The 19,721-nt window shown below is 41.2% G+C and overlaps 1 protein-coding gene across 1 annotated transcript in view; it reads left to right on the top strand.

Annotated features, from left to right (window-relative positions):
• SRBD1 (S1 RNA binding domain 1) overlaps positions 1-19,721 on the top strand; it is a 181,959-nt gene that overhangs the window by 28,800 nt on the left and 133,438 nt on the right. Inside the window, exons 11-14 of the mRNA XM_079968552.1 lie at positions 780-887; positions 11,471-11,628; positions 13,542-13,632; positions 14,885-14,992. Coding sequence (XP_079824678.1) covers positions 780-887; positions 11,471-11,628; positions 13,542-13,632; positions 14,885-14,992 — 465 coding nt within the window. The remainder of the gene's footprint in view (positions 1-779; positions 888-11,470; positions 11,629-13,541; positions 13,633-14,884; positions 14,993-19,721) is intronic.

Below are 19,721 nucleotides of genomic sequence, written 5' to 3' on the forward strand. Positions count from 1 at the left end.
TGTGGCTAGATGAGACTTGACCTGGTGACTACCTGGATCACAGTTTCCATCCATTGACCTTTGGCTATAACAGCAATAATTGCCTGGATTTGCTTGGGGTTGTTGTTGTGTATGCTTGCTGGGTTAGCAGTTGTTGTTGACTGTTTTTATTTGAACTCTTAAGTGCTGGGGAATCTTAATGCAGTAGAAGATCTAAGATTTCTCCGGGAAAACCGAAAGCAGCAGCCAGTCAAAGTTCTGTCTGGGAAATCCAAAGCAACAGAAGATCTTAAACAGATGTACATAAAATGAATTGATGCATGCATGCAAGTAGTAGCCAGTTTTCCATTTATCTCTCTCGTAGTCTTGACAGTTAGCTCCTAAAATACACGTTGGGTAACCAATAGGTGCTGGCTGTGACCATGAAGATTTGACCATGCTTCTAAATTGTGACAAGTGTCCTTGGCTGCTTCTGGACTTGGCCAAGCTGTTTCAAGCTGTTACACTTGAGTTAATTTCCTACAAATTTGGTAGATCGTCGTCACCCAAGTCTTTGTCATCTGTTTGGCTTCTGTTACACAGATTTTGTTAACCGCCTTGTATGTATGCATATTCTTAAAAGAAGAAGTTAGTCTGCAGGTTTCAAGGACTTCCAAGTCCCATAAAGAGGGTATTTGTAATGGACTTTGTAAACCCTGTGCTAAGATTTCATTTTGCTGAAGCTATAGTATGGCTTTTCAGCAGGTTACACTTGCAACATATTACCAAATAATCTTAGTTTTAAACATTTTGGTGCACAGATGGAGACCAAAGGCCTATGCACAGCCTGAATTAATGGAGCTTCTACGTTATTCAACAGAAGACTCCTACAAGCGCCTTATTTATCCGCTTCTCTGCAGAGAATTCAGGTAAAGCAACACCTTTATGGATTGTAAACTGCCTTGTGTACCGTGATGTAGGAATATCAAATAAAAAGTATTTGCTTAAATTTTTAGAAGCAGCACTTTCATAAAAAATACAGCAAGGCAATTCTCACTGGGACTGGGTGATATAGCGATATACGGTGGTACCTCGGTTCAAGAACGGTCTGGTTTAAGAACGATTTGATTTATAAACTCTGCAAAACCGGAAATAGTGTCTTGGTTTGAGAACTTTACCTCGGTCTAAGAATGGGAGCTGAATGTTGGAAGGGCACCGGTGGCGGGAGGCCTCATTAGGGAAAGCACGCCTTGGTTTAAGGACTTCCGGAACGGATTAAGTTCGTAAACCGAGGTACCACTGTATAGTCCAAAACCGGTTTGAAGTCCATATTGTGATATTTTTATTTCATAATTTTTTAAAGGTAAAGGTACCCTTGACTGTTAGGTCCAATCGCAGACGACTCTGGGGTTGTGCGCTTATCTCGCTCTGTAGGCCAAGGGAGCCGGTGTTTGTCCGCACACAGCTTCCGGGTCATGTGGCCAGCATGACTAAGCTGCTTCTGGTGAACCAAAGCAGTGCACGGAAATGCTGTTTACCTTCCCACCGGAGTGGTACCTATTTATCTACTTGCACTTGACATGCTTTCAAACTGCTAGGTGGTCAGGAGCTGGGACCGAACAACGGGAGCTCACCCCGTCACGGGGTTTCGAACTGCTGACCTTCCGATTGCAAGCCCTCAAAGTTTTTTACCTGGCAATATATCGTGCATCATGATGTGTGTGTGTGTGTGTGTATGCACACATGCGCTATGCAAAAATCATGATGCAGGAAATTCTGTGAATCCAGCCAGTGCCTCCACATAGCTTCATCTTTATTTCAGACATTGTGATATTTCAGTATCTTGCATGAAGGAGATTGCTTGATGCCTAAGTCCTCACTCAGAAGTAAGCCCTGCCGCAATCAATATTGATTGATTGATTGATTGATTGATTTCTATACTGTCCTTCCTTCGAGGGTCACAGGGTGGTTCACAATATATAAATACATACCATATTGACAAAAAAGTCCCCCCCCCCAAAAAAATTAAAAAATTAAAAGGTCAGTTGTTTAATTAGACCTGGGAGAAGAGGATTATTTTTGCCTGGTGGCTAAAGATAAGCAACAAAGGAGCCAGAAAGCAACAAAGGAGCCAGAGAGCCAGTGTGGTGTAGTGGTTAAGAGTGGTAGACACGTAATCTGGGGAACCGGGTTCGCATCTCCGCTCCTCCACATGCAGCTGCTGGGTGACCTTGGGCCAGTCACGCTTCTCTGAAGTCTCTCAGCCCCACTCACCTCACAGAGTGTTTGTTGTGGGGGAGGAAGGGAAAGGAGAATGTTAGCCGCTTTGAGACTCCTTAAAGGGAGTGAAAGGCGGGATATCAAATCCAAACTCTTCTTCTTCTTCTTCCCTGAGGAGAACTTTTCCACAAGTGGGGAGCCACCACAGAAAAGGCCCCTTCTTGTGTTGCCACCCTCTGGACCTCTCGCGAATGAAGCACGTAAAAATGAACCACAGACTGTAGAGCCCAGGTTGGTTCATATAGGGAGAGTCCTTGAGGCATTGCGGTTCTGAGCTGTTTAAGGCTTTGTAGGTAAAAACTCATTGGCAGCCAGTGCAGGGCAACATATGCTCAAACTGTCTTGTCCCAGTGAGCAACCTGGCCTCTGAATTGCACCATCTGAAGTTTCCAAGCCGTCTTCAGAGGCAGCCCCAAGTATAGCACGTTGCAGTAATCTAACAATAAGCTGTACTTCCAAGTAGATCTGTGTAGGATCGATCTAATTGAAGAGTTTTTAACACATGCTCTTTTAGTAGCGACGGTTTCCTGATTTGTTCTTTAGATCACAAGAATATGAAAAAAAAAATCTGGCAAGTTGAAAGACACATTTCCCCTGGCAGCTAGCATGGTGGGAAATAACTTTTTTTTTTTTTTTTTTAATATTTTTATTAAGTTTTGCATAACTATATTTCACAGACATACAACAGACAAAAGTAAATGAAATAAACATAAAAAGAAAAGAAAAAAAAGAAAAGAAAAAGAACATAAAATACGTACAACATAAACAACACAACTTTAACAACATAACATTAATTTTACAACTTAAACAACACAACATTAATTTTACAACAACATTGATCGACTTCCCTTTATCTCGATTTCGGATGATGTTATCTTAATTATCTTTCTGCTGTATCTATTCCAAAATAAAATTTATAACGTAGTAAGCGTTATCTCATGCCTACTGTGATTTTTTTTTTAAAAAAAATACATCTATATTTCTGATTAACATTTTGATTTTCCCCTTGTCTCTATTTCCATATATATTCTAAATTTATCCCATTCATTACTAAATTTTGTACTTTTTTGATTTCTTATTTTCTGAGTCAATTTTGCCAATTCTAAGTAATCCATTAATTTAAATTGCCACTCCTTTAATGTTGGGGTTTTTGCTGTTTTCCAGTACTGTGCTATGAGGGTTCTAGCGGCCGCTGTTGCGTATTGAAGAAGGGTTCTATCTTCTTCTTTAATATCTTTGCCAATTATCCCCAGCAGGAAGGTTTCAGGTTTTTTAACAAACGTATATTTGAAAATTTTTTTTAATTCGTTATAGATAGATTCCCAGAATTTTTTGAGAATCTCGCACGTCCACCACATGTGAATAAATTCGCCCTCTTTACTCTTACATTTCCAACACAGTTTGTCGCCTGTTCTATAAATTTTATGCAATTTTATCGGCGTTATGTACCATCTGTACATCATCTTGTACATATTTTCCTTAAGTGTCGTGCATGCTGAAAAGTTCATATCTTTACACCATAAAGCCTTCCATTTATCAAACTCAATATTATACCCTAGATCTACCGCCCACCTCACCATCACCTCCTTTACTTCCTCATCCTTGGTGTCCCACTCAAGCAACTGGTTATACATTTTTGATAGTAATTTTGTTTTACTTTCTATTATTTCAATCTGGAATCTAGATTTTTTCTCATTTATTCCAATCTTTTTATCTTCCGTCCACATAGAATTTATTTGATGATATTGAATCCAACCAGTCAACTTATTTTTTATTTCTTCGTATGGTCTAATCCTCCACCCGGATTCTGTTTTGGTTAATAAGTCCTCATACGTCCATCGTTCCCCCTCAATGTTTAATTTTTTAATTGTTAAAATATCAATTGGTGATAGCCACCAGGGTGTCTTCTGCTCCAGCAATTTTTTATTCCTTTCCCAGACTTCCAATAGTGGCCCTCTGAAAATATGATTAGAAAAACCTTTATGAACCCTTCCCTTATCTCGCCATAGATAAGCGTGCCAACCGAATCTTAAGTTAAACCCCTCTAGATCTAACATCTCTCTGTTTTTTATGACGATCCAGTCTTTTACCCAACAAAGACATGCGGCCTCATAATATAACCTCAGATTTGGGACCGCAAGACCCCCCCTATCTCTTTGGTCTGTAAGCAATTTAAATTTAATTCTGGGTCTTTTTCCCTGCCAAATAAATTTGGAAAGTAGTCTCTGCCATTCTTTAAAAATTGCAATTCCCCTAATTATTGGAATGTTCTGGAATAAGAAGAGTAATTTGGGTAATAAACTCATTTTAATTGCCGCCATTCTGCCCAACCACGAGAGGTGTAATCTGTTCCATATATCCAAGTCCTTCATTATCTCTTTCCATGTTTTCTTATAATTATTTTCCATCAAATTTATATTTTTCATAGTTATCCAAATTCCAAGATATTTTACTTTTTTGGTTATTTTAATTCCAGTTTGTCTTTCAAGCTCATTTATGATGTCTTCTTTCATATTTTTAGTCATTATTTTGGTTTTTTCTTTGTTCAATTTAAATCCCGATAGTTTTCCAAATTCTTCTAGTAATTTTATGACTTTGCCGATGCTCTCCTTTGGTTCTTCCAATGACAACATAAGGTCATCTGCATATGTTTTCAATTTATGTTCATTCGCGCCGATTTTTATACCACGGATCTCTGGGGTTGTCCTTATCTTATTTGTAATTGTCTCTAAGACTATGATAAACAGCAGCGGTGATAGAGGGCACCCCTGTCGAGTACCTTTTGCTATTTCAAACTGTTCTGTCAGGTTGTTATTTATAATTAATCTGGCTCTTTGTTGTGTGTATATTGCTCTAACTCCTTCTAGGAATGTGCCCTCTATCCCTGTTTTTTCCAGACATTTTATTAGAAAACCCCAGGAGACATTATCGAAAGCCTTCTCGGCGTCAACGAACATTAAAGCGGCAGGGATTTCGTTATGACATTCTAGATATTCAATAATGTCTATTGTATGTCTGATGTTGTCTTTTATTTGTCTATTAGGAAGGAAGCCGGCCTGATCACTGTGTATAAGGCTAATTAAACATTTTTTAAGTCTATGTGCCATTATGTCTGCAAAGATTTTATAATCATTGTTCAGTAGTGAAATCGGTCTGTAATTCTTAATATTAAGTTTATCTGAATCTGGTTTTGGGATCAAGGTAATGTAGGCTTCTTTCCAGGATGTTGGCATTTTTCCTCCTCTTAATATCTCATTCATAACATCACATAGTACTGGTGTTATATATTCCTCTAGGACCTTGTAATATTTAGCTGATAAACCATCTGGTCCTGGGGCTTTTCCTAATTTCATCCTCTTGATCGCTTCTCGAATTTCCTCTATTTTTATGGGTCTGTTTAAGGCGGTTCTTTCTTCTTCTGTTATTTTTTTTGGACTATTTTCTTCTAGGTATTTTATAATGTTCGTTAAATCTTCTTTTTCTCTTTTGTATAAGTTCATATAAAATTTAAGGAAGTGCTTTTTTATTATAACTTAATGATCAAAAAATGCATTGTAAATGGGGGAAAAATTTGACAGTTTGTGTATGCAAACGGCAATTTCCTTAACATTTTTAATGACAGCACCATATTGTGAGCCCCCCATATTGAGTAATACATCAGATGGTTATAATGGTCTTGATGCAAACTGCTATGCTGCTAAAATTGTTTTATTGTATCCATTTCACAATCACTGTTTCGGTAATGTGCTCCATCATGTCGCTCTAATCCCATTTCTCATACTTCTCTGGAGGGATTCGTGGAGGCTAATTGCTCTAGCTATAAGTATCTTTTTAGCTGTCATTCCCCCCCCCCCTTCCTAAATTAACGACCTCATAGTCATAATATTGGGCTCAACTCTGCCACGGTTGCTGTACTGACTAGACTATGAAGCAATCTGTTTCACCAATGACAATATAATGGCTTTTGTAACCAGCTGAAGTGGCGTTTTGGCGGTGCAGAAATGAAATGGGAATTAAAAGCTTTTTAGGCTTTTTTAAAAAAATGTAGAGTTCTTGTTTATTTGAAATATCACCATTCAGGATCTCCAACCTATCCACATCCTTCCCTTCTACATTCTCAACAGTAGCCCTGTTAGTTAGCAGTCAACATCTACAATGAATAGTTCAACCGCACGGATATCCAGTGCCTTTGTCAAGATAGCACAGGAGACTTCCAGTTGCGCAATGAAATGTTCCCCTCTTCTTCTTTCCCCTACAGCCCTCCACATGCCATCAAGTTGGCTCCAGAGGACCTCCCAGAGGGGCATGTGGGGAGAGGAGAGGAAGGAAGAAGTTGTAGAAGCAAAACACTGTTTAGGAGCCGGGAGAAATCTGTACAGGCAATGACCAATTTACCGTATTTTTCGCTCTATAAGACGCACCTTTCCCCCTCCAAAAATTAAGGGGAAATGTGTGTGCGTGCTGTGAAGCGAATGCAGGCTCCTTGGTTTCAGTGATAGCAACACGAAGCCTCCGAAGTGCAGAGGGAGCGCTATCAGGGGATAGCCACCTGAAGCCTTCGGAGCGCAGCGCGAGTTCCCGTTGCGCTCCGGAGGCTTTGGGTTCCTTTTGCTGAAGCCAGGGGAGCAAGATGCTCCTGGCTTCAGCAGAGAGGGAGAGCTGCGCAGCGCCCCTTCAGCCAAGCGGGAGGAGAAATGGAAGGGGCTCTGTTTCTCCTGCCGCTTCGTTGATGGGGCGCTGAGCAGACAGGGGGAGAATTATTTTTTCTTGTTCTCCCCCTCTAAAACAAGGTGCATCCTATGACCGGGTGCGTCCTATAGAGCGAAAAATACGGTACATGCTTTGTTTAGAGATCAGGAGATTATTAAGAAGGCCCAAAAAGCTTTAAAGGATTATTTTGAGATAAACATGAACACTACGGTGGAAAAAAGAACCATCTGGGACGCAAGCAAGGCAGTGATGAGGGGGTTCTGGATACAACAGAATGCTGTAAAGAAAAGGACACAAAATGAGAGGAAAGATAAAATTTTGGAGAAAATTAAAGAATTAGAAAAGATGCTAAGATTAAACCCGAAGTCACAGCCGACGCTGAGAGAAATTAAACTTCATCAAGCACAATATTCTAAATTGATAAACCAGGAAATAGAGTGGAAGATTAAATTAATGAAACAAAAAACTTTTGAATCGGCGAATAAATGTGGAAAACTGCTAGCTTGGCAGTTGAAGAGGAGACAAAAATTAAATACAGTTACAAATTTAGAGATTGAAGGAAGAAACATTCAGAACCCTGTGGATATTAGAAAGTGCTTCCAGAGATATTTCAAAAAATTATATACCCAAGGGCCGCAAGATGAGATTGAGATTAAACAATTTTTGGAAAAAAATGGATTACCAAAATTGTCACAAGAAAATAGATCAATCCTGAACTGTAAAATAACACGACAAGAGATTGAACAAGCCATTCAGAATATGAAATTGGGCAAATCTCCAGGACCAGATGGGCTGACCTCCAAGTATTATAAGACACTAAAAGACTATCTGATACAACCACTGATGGAGGTTAGCAATGAAATTATGGAGGGGAGGAGGGCGCCAGAATCGTGGAAAGAAGCCTTCATCACATTGATACCAAAATCGGAAGCTGAAAAGACACAACTTAAGAACTATCGTCCCATCTCTCTTTTAAACGTGGATTACAAAATATTTGCAGACATTCTGGCAAGTAGATTTAAAAAAGTTTTAAATGAGGTAATTCATAAAGACCAGGCGGGCTTTCTCCCAGGTAGACACTTGTTTGCTAACACAAGGAACATTATTGACATTTTGGAACTTTTGCAAACAGACATAAATACAAAAGCAGTGTTAATTTTTATAGACGCGGAGAAGGCCTTTGACAATATCTCCTGGAAATTTATGAAGGGAAATTTAAAAGAAATGGGAGTGGGACGGGGTTTTGAGAATGGGATTGATGCAATATATTCAGAACAAAAGGCTAAATTGATAGTTAACAATGTGGTTACAGAAGAGTTTAAAATTGAAAAAGGAACACGACAAGGCTGTCCTATCTCCCCTTTGCTATTTATTTCGGTTCTGGAAGTGCTCCTGAATATGATTAGAGGGGACCGGTTGGTGGAAGGAATTCAGGTCGGAGCGAAACAATATAAACTCAAAGCTTTTGCAGATGACCTAGTTTTGACCCTGCAGGAGCCAGAATCTAGTACGAAAAGAGTACTACAATTGATCCAAGACTTTGGTCGGGTGGCGGGATTTAAACTAAACAAACAGAAAACCAAGGTATTGGGGGGAAATTTGACAGATACAGAGTCAGAACAGTTTCAGAGAAAGACAGAATTAAATGTGGTAAAAAAGTAAAGTACCTAGGGGTAAATATAACAGCAAAAAATCTGAGTCTATTTAAGGATAATTATGAAAAATGTTGGTCAGAAATTAAGAGAGACTTAGATAGTTGGACAAAATTGAAACTTTCTTTGTTAGGCCGAATTGCTGCTATTAAGATGAATGTATTGCCAAAAATGTTGTTTTTGTTTCAAACACTACAGATTGTGGACAAGACGGAGTGCTTCCGGAAGTGGCAGAGAGATATTTCTAAGTTTGTCTGGCAGGGCAAAAAGCCCAGAATTAAGTTTAAGATATTAACCGACGCGAAAGAGAGAGGGGGCTTTGCCCTGCCGGACTTAAAGTTGTATTATGAGGCCACAGCTTTCTGCTGGCTAAAAGATTGGCTACTTCTCGAAGACACTGATGTATTGGATTTGGAAGGTTTTAACAATGCTTTTGGTTGGCATGCATACTTATGGTATGATAAGGTTAAAATCAATAAGGCCTTTAAAAACCATATTGTCAGAAAAGCAGTGTTCAATGTCTGGACAAAATATAAAGACTTATTGGATAACAAAACTCCAAGGTGGCTATCACCTCTGGAAGCTAAGGCCCGAAAAAGACCCAATATGGAGGCCAAATGGCCAAAGTATTGGGAAATTTTAGAAAAAGATGGAGACAATTGGAAATTGCAGAGTTTGGAGAAAATGAAGGATAAAGTGCGAGACTGGTTACACTACGCTCAGATTAAAGAAGTTTTCAAAAATGACAAAAAGTTAGGGTTCCAGGTGGAGAAATCGAAATTGGAATCAGAACTGCTAGAACCTAAGACTAAGGTACTTTCAAGAATGTATAACCTGCTGTTAAAATGGAACACACAAGATGAAATGGTTAAATCGGCTATGATAAAGTGGGCACAGGACATTGGGTATAATATCATGTTCGAGGACTGGGAAAGGTTGTGGACCACTGGGTTGAACTTCACTGCATGTAATGCTTTGAAGGAAAATGCAATGAAAATGATATATAGATGGTACATGACCCCAGTTAAACTTGCCAAAATATACCATTTGTCTGATAACAAATGCTGGAAATGTAAAGGGAATGAAGGAACATTCTTTCACCTCTGGTGGACGTGCCCTAGGGGAAATTATATATAATGAGTTGAAAAAGATATTTAAGTATACTTTCCCCAAGAAACCAGAGGCCTTTCTCCTGGGTATTGTCGGCCAGAGGGTGATAAAGAAGGACAGAACTTTTTTCCTGTATGCAACAACAGCGGCAAGGATACTCATCGCCAAGCACTGGAAAACTCGAGATCTACCCACACTGGAAGAATGGCAGATGCAACTGATAGACTATATGGAATTGGCTGAGATGACCGGCAGAATCCGAGACCTGGGAGAGGAGAGGGTTGAAGAAGACTGGAAGAAATTTAGGATTTATTTACAAAAATACTGTAATTTGGTTGGATGTTAAGAAGGATGCCAGACCATATATAATTGAGCACCACTAAATTAGACGTAATTTGGATGATAAGTGAGATTGAGGAAAATATAAACCTTTTGGAGAATTATTAGATTAAATTAAATGAATGAGATTTAAGAATGTAAACAAGATGATAAATTGCTGGAAAAAGTTTTACAATGATGTAAGTGGGAGCGGGAGACGTGAGGGAGTCCAAAGAAGCTTCGAAAATATGTTTTGATACATGTCATATTGTTTATTATTTTTGCATTTTGTATTTAAAAAACCTTAATAAATATTTATAAAAAAAATAAAAATAAAACAAGGTGCATCCTATGGCCGGGTGCGTCCTATAGAGCGAAAAATACGGTACATGCGCCTGGTTGACACACATGTGCATGCACGCATCACAGCTACCTGGAAGTGGCTGGAAAAGGGGGTGGAGAGGACTTATGCGCTGTCCACGGACATGCACAATGACCCGGAATGCAACCTCCACATAAATGGGGAGTTGCCTGTACTGATTCCTTTCTGTAAAGTACTTATGTGATGCCCTCCAAATATTGCTGGACTACAATTCCCTTCACCTTGACCCATTGGACAAGCTGCCTGGGGTGATGGGAGCTGGAGTCAAACAACATCTGGAGGGCACTACGTTGGCTACGGCTGATGGCCTGTGACAAGTCTCAAAGGCCAGACAAAAAGGGCCTCATTTGGCCCCTGGGCCAGAGGCTCCTCACCTCTGCCATAGATGCAAGTAAGGAGGAGGCAAAAGTTTCCTTTGAAGCAAGAGCAGAGTTTCTCTGAAAATGTAATTCACTCAGGCAATGAAAAAGCTGAGTCGCAGTCCACAGTAAGTGTACTGTCAAATTTCAAGTGCCTGAACAGTTTCTCCTATACATTCTTTTAAAACTAACTTTATTAAAAAAATTACAAGCATGAAGTGTTGTCTTTCAGAGCAAATGCATGTTCTGCATTTGTATGCAGTCATCCACGCTGCATCAAAACAGGCTGTGGGGGGGAGTGTTCGCTCCTTAAAAAGTAAGAGTAGGAGAGACGTAAAAGTCATGGAAAAGAAGAGTTTGGATTTGATATCCCGCTTACCGATATATCACTACCCGAAGGAGTCTCAAAGCGGCTAACATTCTCCTTTCCCTTCCTCCCCCACAACAAACACTCTGTGAGGTGAGTGGGGCTGAGAGACTTCAGAGAAGAGTGACTGGCCCAAGGTCACCCAGCAGCTGCATGTGGAGGAGCAGGGAAGCGAACCCGGTCCCCCAGATTACGAGACTACCGCTCTTAACCACTACACCACACTGGCTATCAACGGAAAAGGGCAATGGAGTGTTGGTGTGAGGAAGCCAATATGTAGTTTTGCCTGACTGTGATGAAATAACTCTGTTTTTTTGCTACACTCCTTTCTTAGATCTAAACTGACTTCAGACGCAGAGAAGGAATCTGTAATGATGTTCGGAAGGAACCTCCGCCAGTTGCTTCTCATGAGCCCTGTAAGAGGACGGACCTTGATGGGAGTTGATCCTGGCTATAAACATGGTTGCAAACTGGCCATCATTTCACCAACCAGTAAGTGTGGTGCTCCAGCTGTGAGAAGCACTGGTTGTGTTATCAGGGCATGTGTAGCTAACATCATGCTCTGCAGATGGTGTCGGACTATAGCTTCCATCTTCTGTGACCATTAGCTATGCTTGCTGGGGTCATAGGAATCCTGCAACATCTGAAAGGCATTACGTGGGCTACCCTATACTAAGCTAATGCTTTAGGCTGCTCAGCAGAAGAGGGAAACCCCAGGCAAATGGGGGGTGGGATGGGGAAGCAAAGGCATAGAAGAATTACCGTATTTTTCGCTCCATAAGATGCACCTAGTCTTTAGAGGGGGAATGCAAGAGGGAAAAAATTCTTTAAAGGGAGCGCTGAGCAGAGCCTGCACGCATCCCAGGCTCTGCTCAGCGCTCCCTTTCACGAGCCGCGTGGAGCGTGTGTGCGGCGCTTGCAGGCTTTTCCCTGAGGAGCCGTGTGGCTCTTTAAAGCTCTTGGGAGCTTTTCCGGGAGGTGGGGGAAGGGACTGAGGGGCTAAGCTAGAAGCTAGAACAGCAAGAGGGAGCGCTGGCTTCTGGGATAGCCACACGAAGCCTCTTCAGGGCAGCAGGATGAAGGCTTCCCGTGCCCTGAAGAGGCTTCACACAGCTAAGCCAGAAGCTAGAACAGCGAGAGGGAGTGCTGTGAAGTGATCCCTCTTGCTGTTCTGGCTTCTGGGATAGCTGCGCAGCCTGCATTAGCTCCATAAGATGCACACACATTTCCCCTTACTTTTTAGGAGGGAAAAAGTGCGTCTTATAGAGCGAAAAATACAGTAGTTTGATTTCTAATAGTTTGTAGCCCAATGCATTCTGGACTTATCTAGTCCTTTGGCAGGGAATTTCAAAAGAAAGAAGCTTGGTCTTTTGTTACTGCTATCTCCACTTTCCTTCCGTTGTCATGATTCCTTTTAGGCACATTAGAGAACAAGGGAGGGACAGTAAAGTAAAAGGGAAGACACAGTAGAATAAAAGGTGATTCAGGATAAGCCAGGATAAAACACAGATGCGTTTAAGGAGATGCTTGAATGTAAACTTGGAAGAAGATGGTTGAATGCCAAGAATTAATAGGAACATCAGAAGCTGCCTTATACTGAATCAGACCATTAGTCCATTTAGCTCAATATTGTCAGCACGGACTGGCAGTGGCTCTCTAGGTTTTAAGCAGGAGTTTATCCCAGCCCTAAAACTGAGACATTCTGCTTGCAAAGGAGATGCTCTACCAATGAGCGGCAGTCCTTCTCCAAACTCATTTTGTTGAGACATGCAACACAAATCTTTGCAGTCTTGAAAACCGAGCTACAAGCCTTTCCTAAAAGAATGGCTTGTTTTAGATGCAACACTGAATCATGGCTCAGCCCTACAAGAATAAGCTTTGGGCTTCGGTGTTTCTTTTCTCCTCTGATGTGGCTACGCAGAGGTTGGAAGCGTCCCCTCCCTGTTTTAAAGTAACTAGAGATCCTGGTTATGTTTGAACTGGTTAACACTGGTTAGTTTAAGCGATGGTTTGTAAGCAAGCCGGGTTCATAAACTAAGGCTCGATCCTGGCTTGTTTCAACAAACCATAGTTTAAAGCAGAAATAGCAGGTGATGTTGGAGTCCAGCTTACATGACCCCACCCACATTTGTTAACACTCAGATGGTACCATAGTATCTATCCATAGTTAACCAGTGTCCCCTCATTTTGCACACAGTGAGAAACTCTGGTTTGTTTAAAACAGGAAGCAAAAGCTCCTGTTTACAGCTGCAGCACAGCAAGTGAGGGGAGGGGCACGTGCATGAGCCTGAAGCTTGCTGAAATTTGTTCCAGTATCACCAAACCATGGTTTAGTGTTGCATATGAAATGAACCACCAAGTTTATTCTTCCTAACTAGATGGCTTTTCATTTCTTGTCACCTTAGGCCAAATACTTCATACTGATGTTGTCTATTTACACTCTGGTAAAGGATTCCGTGAAGCTGAGAAGATACGGACACTTCTGCTGGATCACAAGTATGTTAAACAAACCTTCACTCTTTTGGTCTACCTGTGTATTAGAGCTAAACCAAAATGGAAGGGGTGCCTTTTTGCAATCCTGTTTGGTGGCCCTAGAAATCTGCCTCCCCTGCTTTTTGGCAGCCTTTCCCAACCATTTTCAGGGTATTAGGAAGAGGGAGAGGAGCACATGTCTGTTGCTGAGACAACAGGGCCAACATTCCCTGTCTTGCTGAGCTGTGTTGGGGGGGGGGCAATGATGCTACCAACGTAATGTGGCAAGAAAGGGGCCATGTTTGCTCAATCATATCCTGGCTTCATAAACTGAGATATGAATGAACCTTCCTTGCTCTCTTCTCTGGGTACTTGAATGCATTATGAAATTACCTTCCATTAACCATAAGTTCCCACTTCATCTTGAACCAGCTTCAAACTGTGGTTTAAGGTCTGGCTTCTTCCATAGTTTCCCTGTTTGAATGAAATGGGAAACCATAGTTAGTGGGATACTTCCACGCTGCATTCAGGTATGCTGTGAAGCTGAGATACCTCAACTGGACCAGGGAGCATCATTCCTCGTTCTTCATTAATGGATGTGTGCAGCACTTCCATCTCCATTCACAGTAAAGGAGTTTTCAGAGTTCTCTCTTTGTTCTGGAATGTATGGGAGATGCATTGTGCATTAATTCATTTCGGGTTAAAAGGGCTGCCCTTCCCCTTATCAATGTTAATCGTGCAACATTGTCTTGTGAGAAGATACTCACCACATTCTCAGCCCATGAAATAATTATGGTAGCCTGTGTTATTACAGTTTCCCATTGCATTTTCTGATCCAATCAAGTGATAAAAATAGATATACATGAATGGAAGCAGGATAAAGAGTTGAAGGAGAAGTTCACAATTAACTGCACAATTTTTCATTCAAAAATACTTTTATTTTATTTCATTTGTATTCATTTATTTATTTCATTTGTAAAAATTGGCGTTAGTTTTCCAGGACAGTTTGCTTAAGGTGATACAGTATATGAACTTATAAACAAACAGACAGACAGACAGACAGACAGACAGACAAACACCAGCTCTTTGCATCTCCACTATCTGAAACAATATACTATGTTAGGTGGCCTTTTCATGTTAACTCAGGTAAGTTGACCTTCTTTTTCCCATTCCATATTGTTGATCCAGGTGCATTTCCCCTACTGGGACAGATGGTGCCATGATGACATCATACTTTCTCAACCTTAATGATTCTTTTTTTCCCTCCCTCTGAAAGCTGTGGCACCGTTGTGATTGGCAATGGAACGGCTTGTAGGGAAACAGAAGCTTACTTTGCTGACTTGATTACGAAGAAATACTTCGCGCCTTTGGATGTCACTTACTGGTAAGAAAATATGTGAAGCGTGGTCTTTGCTTTTGTAGAAATATAGCTTCTATAATAATTTTTTTGTTTGGTTTTTTGTTGAGATGGCAATTTCCCCATGTACAGTGGTACCTCGGGCTACATATGCTTCAGGTTACATTCGCTTCAGGTTACAGACTCCACTAACCCAGAAATAGTACTTCGGGTTAAGAACTTTGCTTCAGGATGAGAACAGAAATCGCACGATGGCGGCGCAGCACCAGCAGCGGGAGGCCCCATTAGCTAAAGCGGTGCTTCAGGTTAAGAACAGTTTCAGGTTAAGAATGGACCTCTGGAACGAATTAAGTTCTTAACCTGAGGTACCACTGTATCTCCTTCTGCTCAGTCCGGCTGTTTTCAGGCAAAACATCAAAACAAACAAAGAGACATTGAACATCATCATCATCATTAGTCTCCAGAGGGCCTGTGGAAACAAACTGAAGGAAACAGTTCGTTGATAGTCCCAATAATTATGGTCATGGTACGGCGCAGGAACGGGGAACACTTTTTAGCTGGGTAAAGCCAGGGGCAAAACTGATTGGAGCAATGAATGCAAAAGTTAACCATCGTACTATAGACAAATTTCTACAACACTCACCAATTTTAATTCGGGGTGGGGGTGGAGTATTCCCAATTAGCTAAAGTTTGGGAATGCAGATGCAGACCTGATTGTCTTCATAAAGGTAAGGTAAAGGTAAAGGACCCCTGGATGGTTAAGTTCAGTCCAAGGCGACTATGGGGTTGCAGCTCTTATCTCGCTTTAAGGCCAAAGGAGCCGGTGTTTGTCCACAAACATCTTTCTGGGTCATATGGCCAGCATGACTACACTGCTTCTGGTGCAACGGAACACTGTGACAGAAACCAGAGCACATGGAAATGCTGTTTACCTTCCCACCACAGCAGTACCTATTTATCTACTTGCATTGGCGTGCTTTCGAACTGCTAGGTTGGCAAGAACTGGGACAGAGCAATGGGAGCTTACCCCGTAGCATTGATTTGCACTGCCGAACTTCTGATCGGCAAACCAAGGAGCTCAGTGGTTTAGACCACAGCGCCACCCGTGTCCCATAGTTCCTGACTGAACTGGGCAGTGCACCACAAATTAGAATTTTCTAGGTGACATATTTTTTGTCTTCACCCACCTGTCTTGGGAGGCAATGGAGGAGTGCATCTTTGGGGTTGAAGCAAAACTGTTGGGAGATTGTAGCGCCTGCTGTGGCTGTAGAGACCTGTAATGGAGAGACATGATTTGTTGCAGCTGGGGCAAAGGAAGGCGTGCCACTGCAGATGCACAACAGCCTATCTTAATAATAGAAAGTGAAGTGCTTCAGGCTGAAATCTTCTGTGTGTTTACCTAGATAAATACCACTGAGGTCAATTGGCCAACAGTGAAATCCTAACCATGTCCTGTAAGTGCTATTGAGCCCAACTGGGCTTACACCTGGGTAAATGGAGTTAAGATTGAAACCATCTCTTGAATGGAATTAGATCACTGGAAGCTGCCTTATTGTTGGTCCATCTAGCTCAGTATGTCTGCAATGACTGGGAGGGGCTCTCCAAATTTTCAGACATGGAACATTCCTAGTTCTACCTGTAGATACCAAGGATTGAAGCTGGGGCCTTCTGCAGGTGTCCTGCCACTGAGCCACGGCCCTTCCCTAATTCTAGCTTATCTCACTGAAATATGTGGGATGACTCTGAAAATGTTTATGTTGAAATGGAATGGATTTTGATGGACCAAGTCTGCAATCCTCTACACGTTGTCCCATGAAGCTCAATGGACTTTCTTCTGCATTGATATACGTAGGATTATGTCCTTAGTGCATCTTTAACCACCCTTGACCGCTGGCTGATGAAAACAGTGTTACAAAGTAAAGAATACGTACAGATTTTCTGTTTCTGCCGCTTGTCTTCCCTGAAATTTACCTGTATTAATAGTTTTTGAGCCATGTGCTTATTCATTCACTTTGGGCAAGCACTTCTCCCTGTTCCAGCTTTCAAGAAATTGGTAGTATTTGCAGCCACCAGTCATCTGGGAGCATTTAACTATGCCGAAAGAGATTAAGCAAAATCCACTGAGCGTCTAATTTCCAGTGCATTCTACTCCATTGCTTAAGCAACTTAAATATCAGTATTAAACGCTTTGGTCTTTCCTAATGGAATCACTTCCTACCTTTGAAGTGGGCCCCTTACTGGCGAAAATTTTAGTTTACGGTTCTCGTTCTTTTGTATTTTATATGTGTCTGTGCAAACCTTTACGTGCCCCTTTTGACTTTAATGTGTGTTACATTTCCAAATATCTGCATTAGTCTCTCCGGACTTTGCCACTTTCAAGTCCCCTTGCCCTCCTCTGTTTCTAATGTTTCACCCAGCCTAATTACATTTACTTTTCTGCTTCACAGCACTCTCAGTTTGAAGGGTGATTTAACGTTTGGGGTTTGCATTATGATAATTATATTTCAAGACCATGGTGGGGGGGATTAAGATGTATTTGCTCCGGTTGCAGATAAAAAGGGTTCAGATCCACTTGTAAAACTTGATTGGTTAACAGCCCATAGTTTTTATTATTATATTTGCTGCTCATGCAGCATTAATTCTCAATTCATCAGGGTACCCAGGGTGCTGTAACTCTAGAGGTGACCTTGGGACTTGATTTACCTCCGCTCGGTTTTCTTTGTTAATGTGCCATGAAAGAAGTACATGAAAGATAGCCAACTTCAAAGCACCTTTTAAAGGAAAATGGCTGATACAAATCCCCTGGCTTTTAATAATGCCTGTCAAATGTTTCAGCTGTCTTGCGTCCTTTTACAAGCTTTTGCTTGCTGCAGTAAATCAGTTTGTTTCAGGTTGGGATGGGTGCCGTTAGAGAACAACAGGATTATTTTTATTTTATTTTGTTTTGCTTTTTGTTCACTTTTGCAATTATTACAATCACTTACTAGCAGCACAATCCTGATGCATACCTACTTGGAAGTAAATCCCAATGAATTCAGTGGGACTTACTCCCAAGTAAGTGGCACATTAACAATTTTTCTTAGTTGCCTTCCTCTAGAAAAGTTGGCTTTCAAAAATTCCAGGTAAACAAGTACTTCCTTGATTCTTGTTAATAATAGTAATAGTAATACTGTTAAAACTAGTAAAATGATAAAAATTTGTTATGAATAACACAGCATTTAAATAGATAATCTCATCAGCCAGTAGTTGGGAGTTCTTAGAAGAATTGTTTTTTTAAAAAAAGAAAATGGTAAAAAGTTAAAGCCCATCTTTCTCAAGTGAAAGATGAAAATTTCTTACAATGAAAATTAAAACAGCAAAACCTCAAGTCCTAGGACACGGCTGGAAGATGAGTGATGTAGCAAGGTTGAAGCAACACAGGTACAGATCTTTGTCCGTTCATGCAGGGGAGATCACTTGGGATTTACTATATGTGCCATTTTGAGTTCTATTATGGAAAAAAGGTGGGATAATAATGAAATGAGTGCAAGAAGAAGAAGAAGTAGGTTTTCATCAGGCAGGGATGAGAAGATCAATTCCCCAGGAGGCATCTTCAACTAGATCTAGTGGGTTTATTGGTTGGTTTGTTTATTATTAAAAATATACACCACAAAGTGTGGTTTACATAAAACAATAAAAATACTGCGATAACATTAGCTAAAGTTCCCCAAAAAACAAGGTAAAACAAAACTATATATTGCAGATGAAACTTCACAGTGTACAAAACACTGTTAAAAGGCAGGGCCTAGGAAAGCTTAAAAAAGCATATATACATTTGAAAGAGGTGGTCAGAAGTAATTTCTGTCTCTGCCTCTTGATTTGCTCAAGGGAGTGCATTCAGAAGGCTGGGTGCTGTCACCGAGATGGCCCCCTCCCACCTTGTCATCAAGTGACAATCTGCTCATAGTGGAATAACCAGCAGGATTTCTCCAAAAGATTGTACAGACTCGCGTGACCTATTCTGGGGGTAGGGTGGAGAGTTGTCCGAATGCCAACAGCTGAACTTTGGCTTGGTAGCTAATAGGCTGCTAGTGCAGATATTTCAGCACCAATGTCATATACATAAAGCAGTGTTTCACCATGTAGAGGAGACGGTAATTATAATTACCTGGGCACATTTCACTCTGACTTCAGACTTGGTTTTGCTACTGCGACAGCCCTGGTTGATGATGGAGTAGAGCCCTGCTGGTCCTCCTTGATCTCTCAGCTGATTTTGATACTATTGACCTCAGTATTCTCACTGGTTTGGGAGCTGGAGGTATGGTGGTTGTGGTGATTCCACTCCTACCTTCAGGGCAGTTTCCAAAGTGGTTCTGCTTTGCCCCTGTCGAGATGATGCTGTAGGATCTCACAGGCTTCTGTCCTCCATGGTATTTCATATCTCTATGAGGCTGGTGGGAGCAGTTATCAGGGGATTTGGAGCACAGCATCGTCAAATGCAAATGAAGGTCAGTAATATTTATTTTTAATAGCGGAACCAAGTGAGGCTGAGCAGGTACTGGACAGATGCCTGGAGGCATGAATGGACTTGATGAGAGCCAGTAAGCTGAAATGGAGTCCCAACAAAGCAAAGGCACTTCTGATGGGTAGTTGTTGTGCCTGGGAGTTGGGGGCGGGGTATGGCCTGTTCTAGATTGAGTTCTCACAGGAGACAGTGATGGCCACCAACCTAAAAAGGGACCCCTGACCATTAGCTCCAGTCGTGGCCAACTCCAGT

The sequence above is a fragment of the Podarcis cretensis genome (genome assembly GCF_951804945.1).
Source record: "Podarcis cretensis genome assembly, chromosome: 3".
Classification (NCBI taxonomy): domain Eukaryota; kingdom Metazoa; phylum Chordata; class Lepidosauria; order Squamata; family Lacertidae; genus Podarcis; species Podarcis cretensis.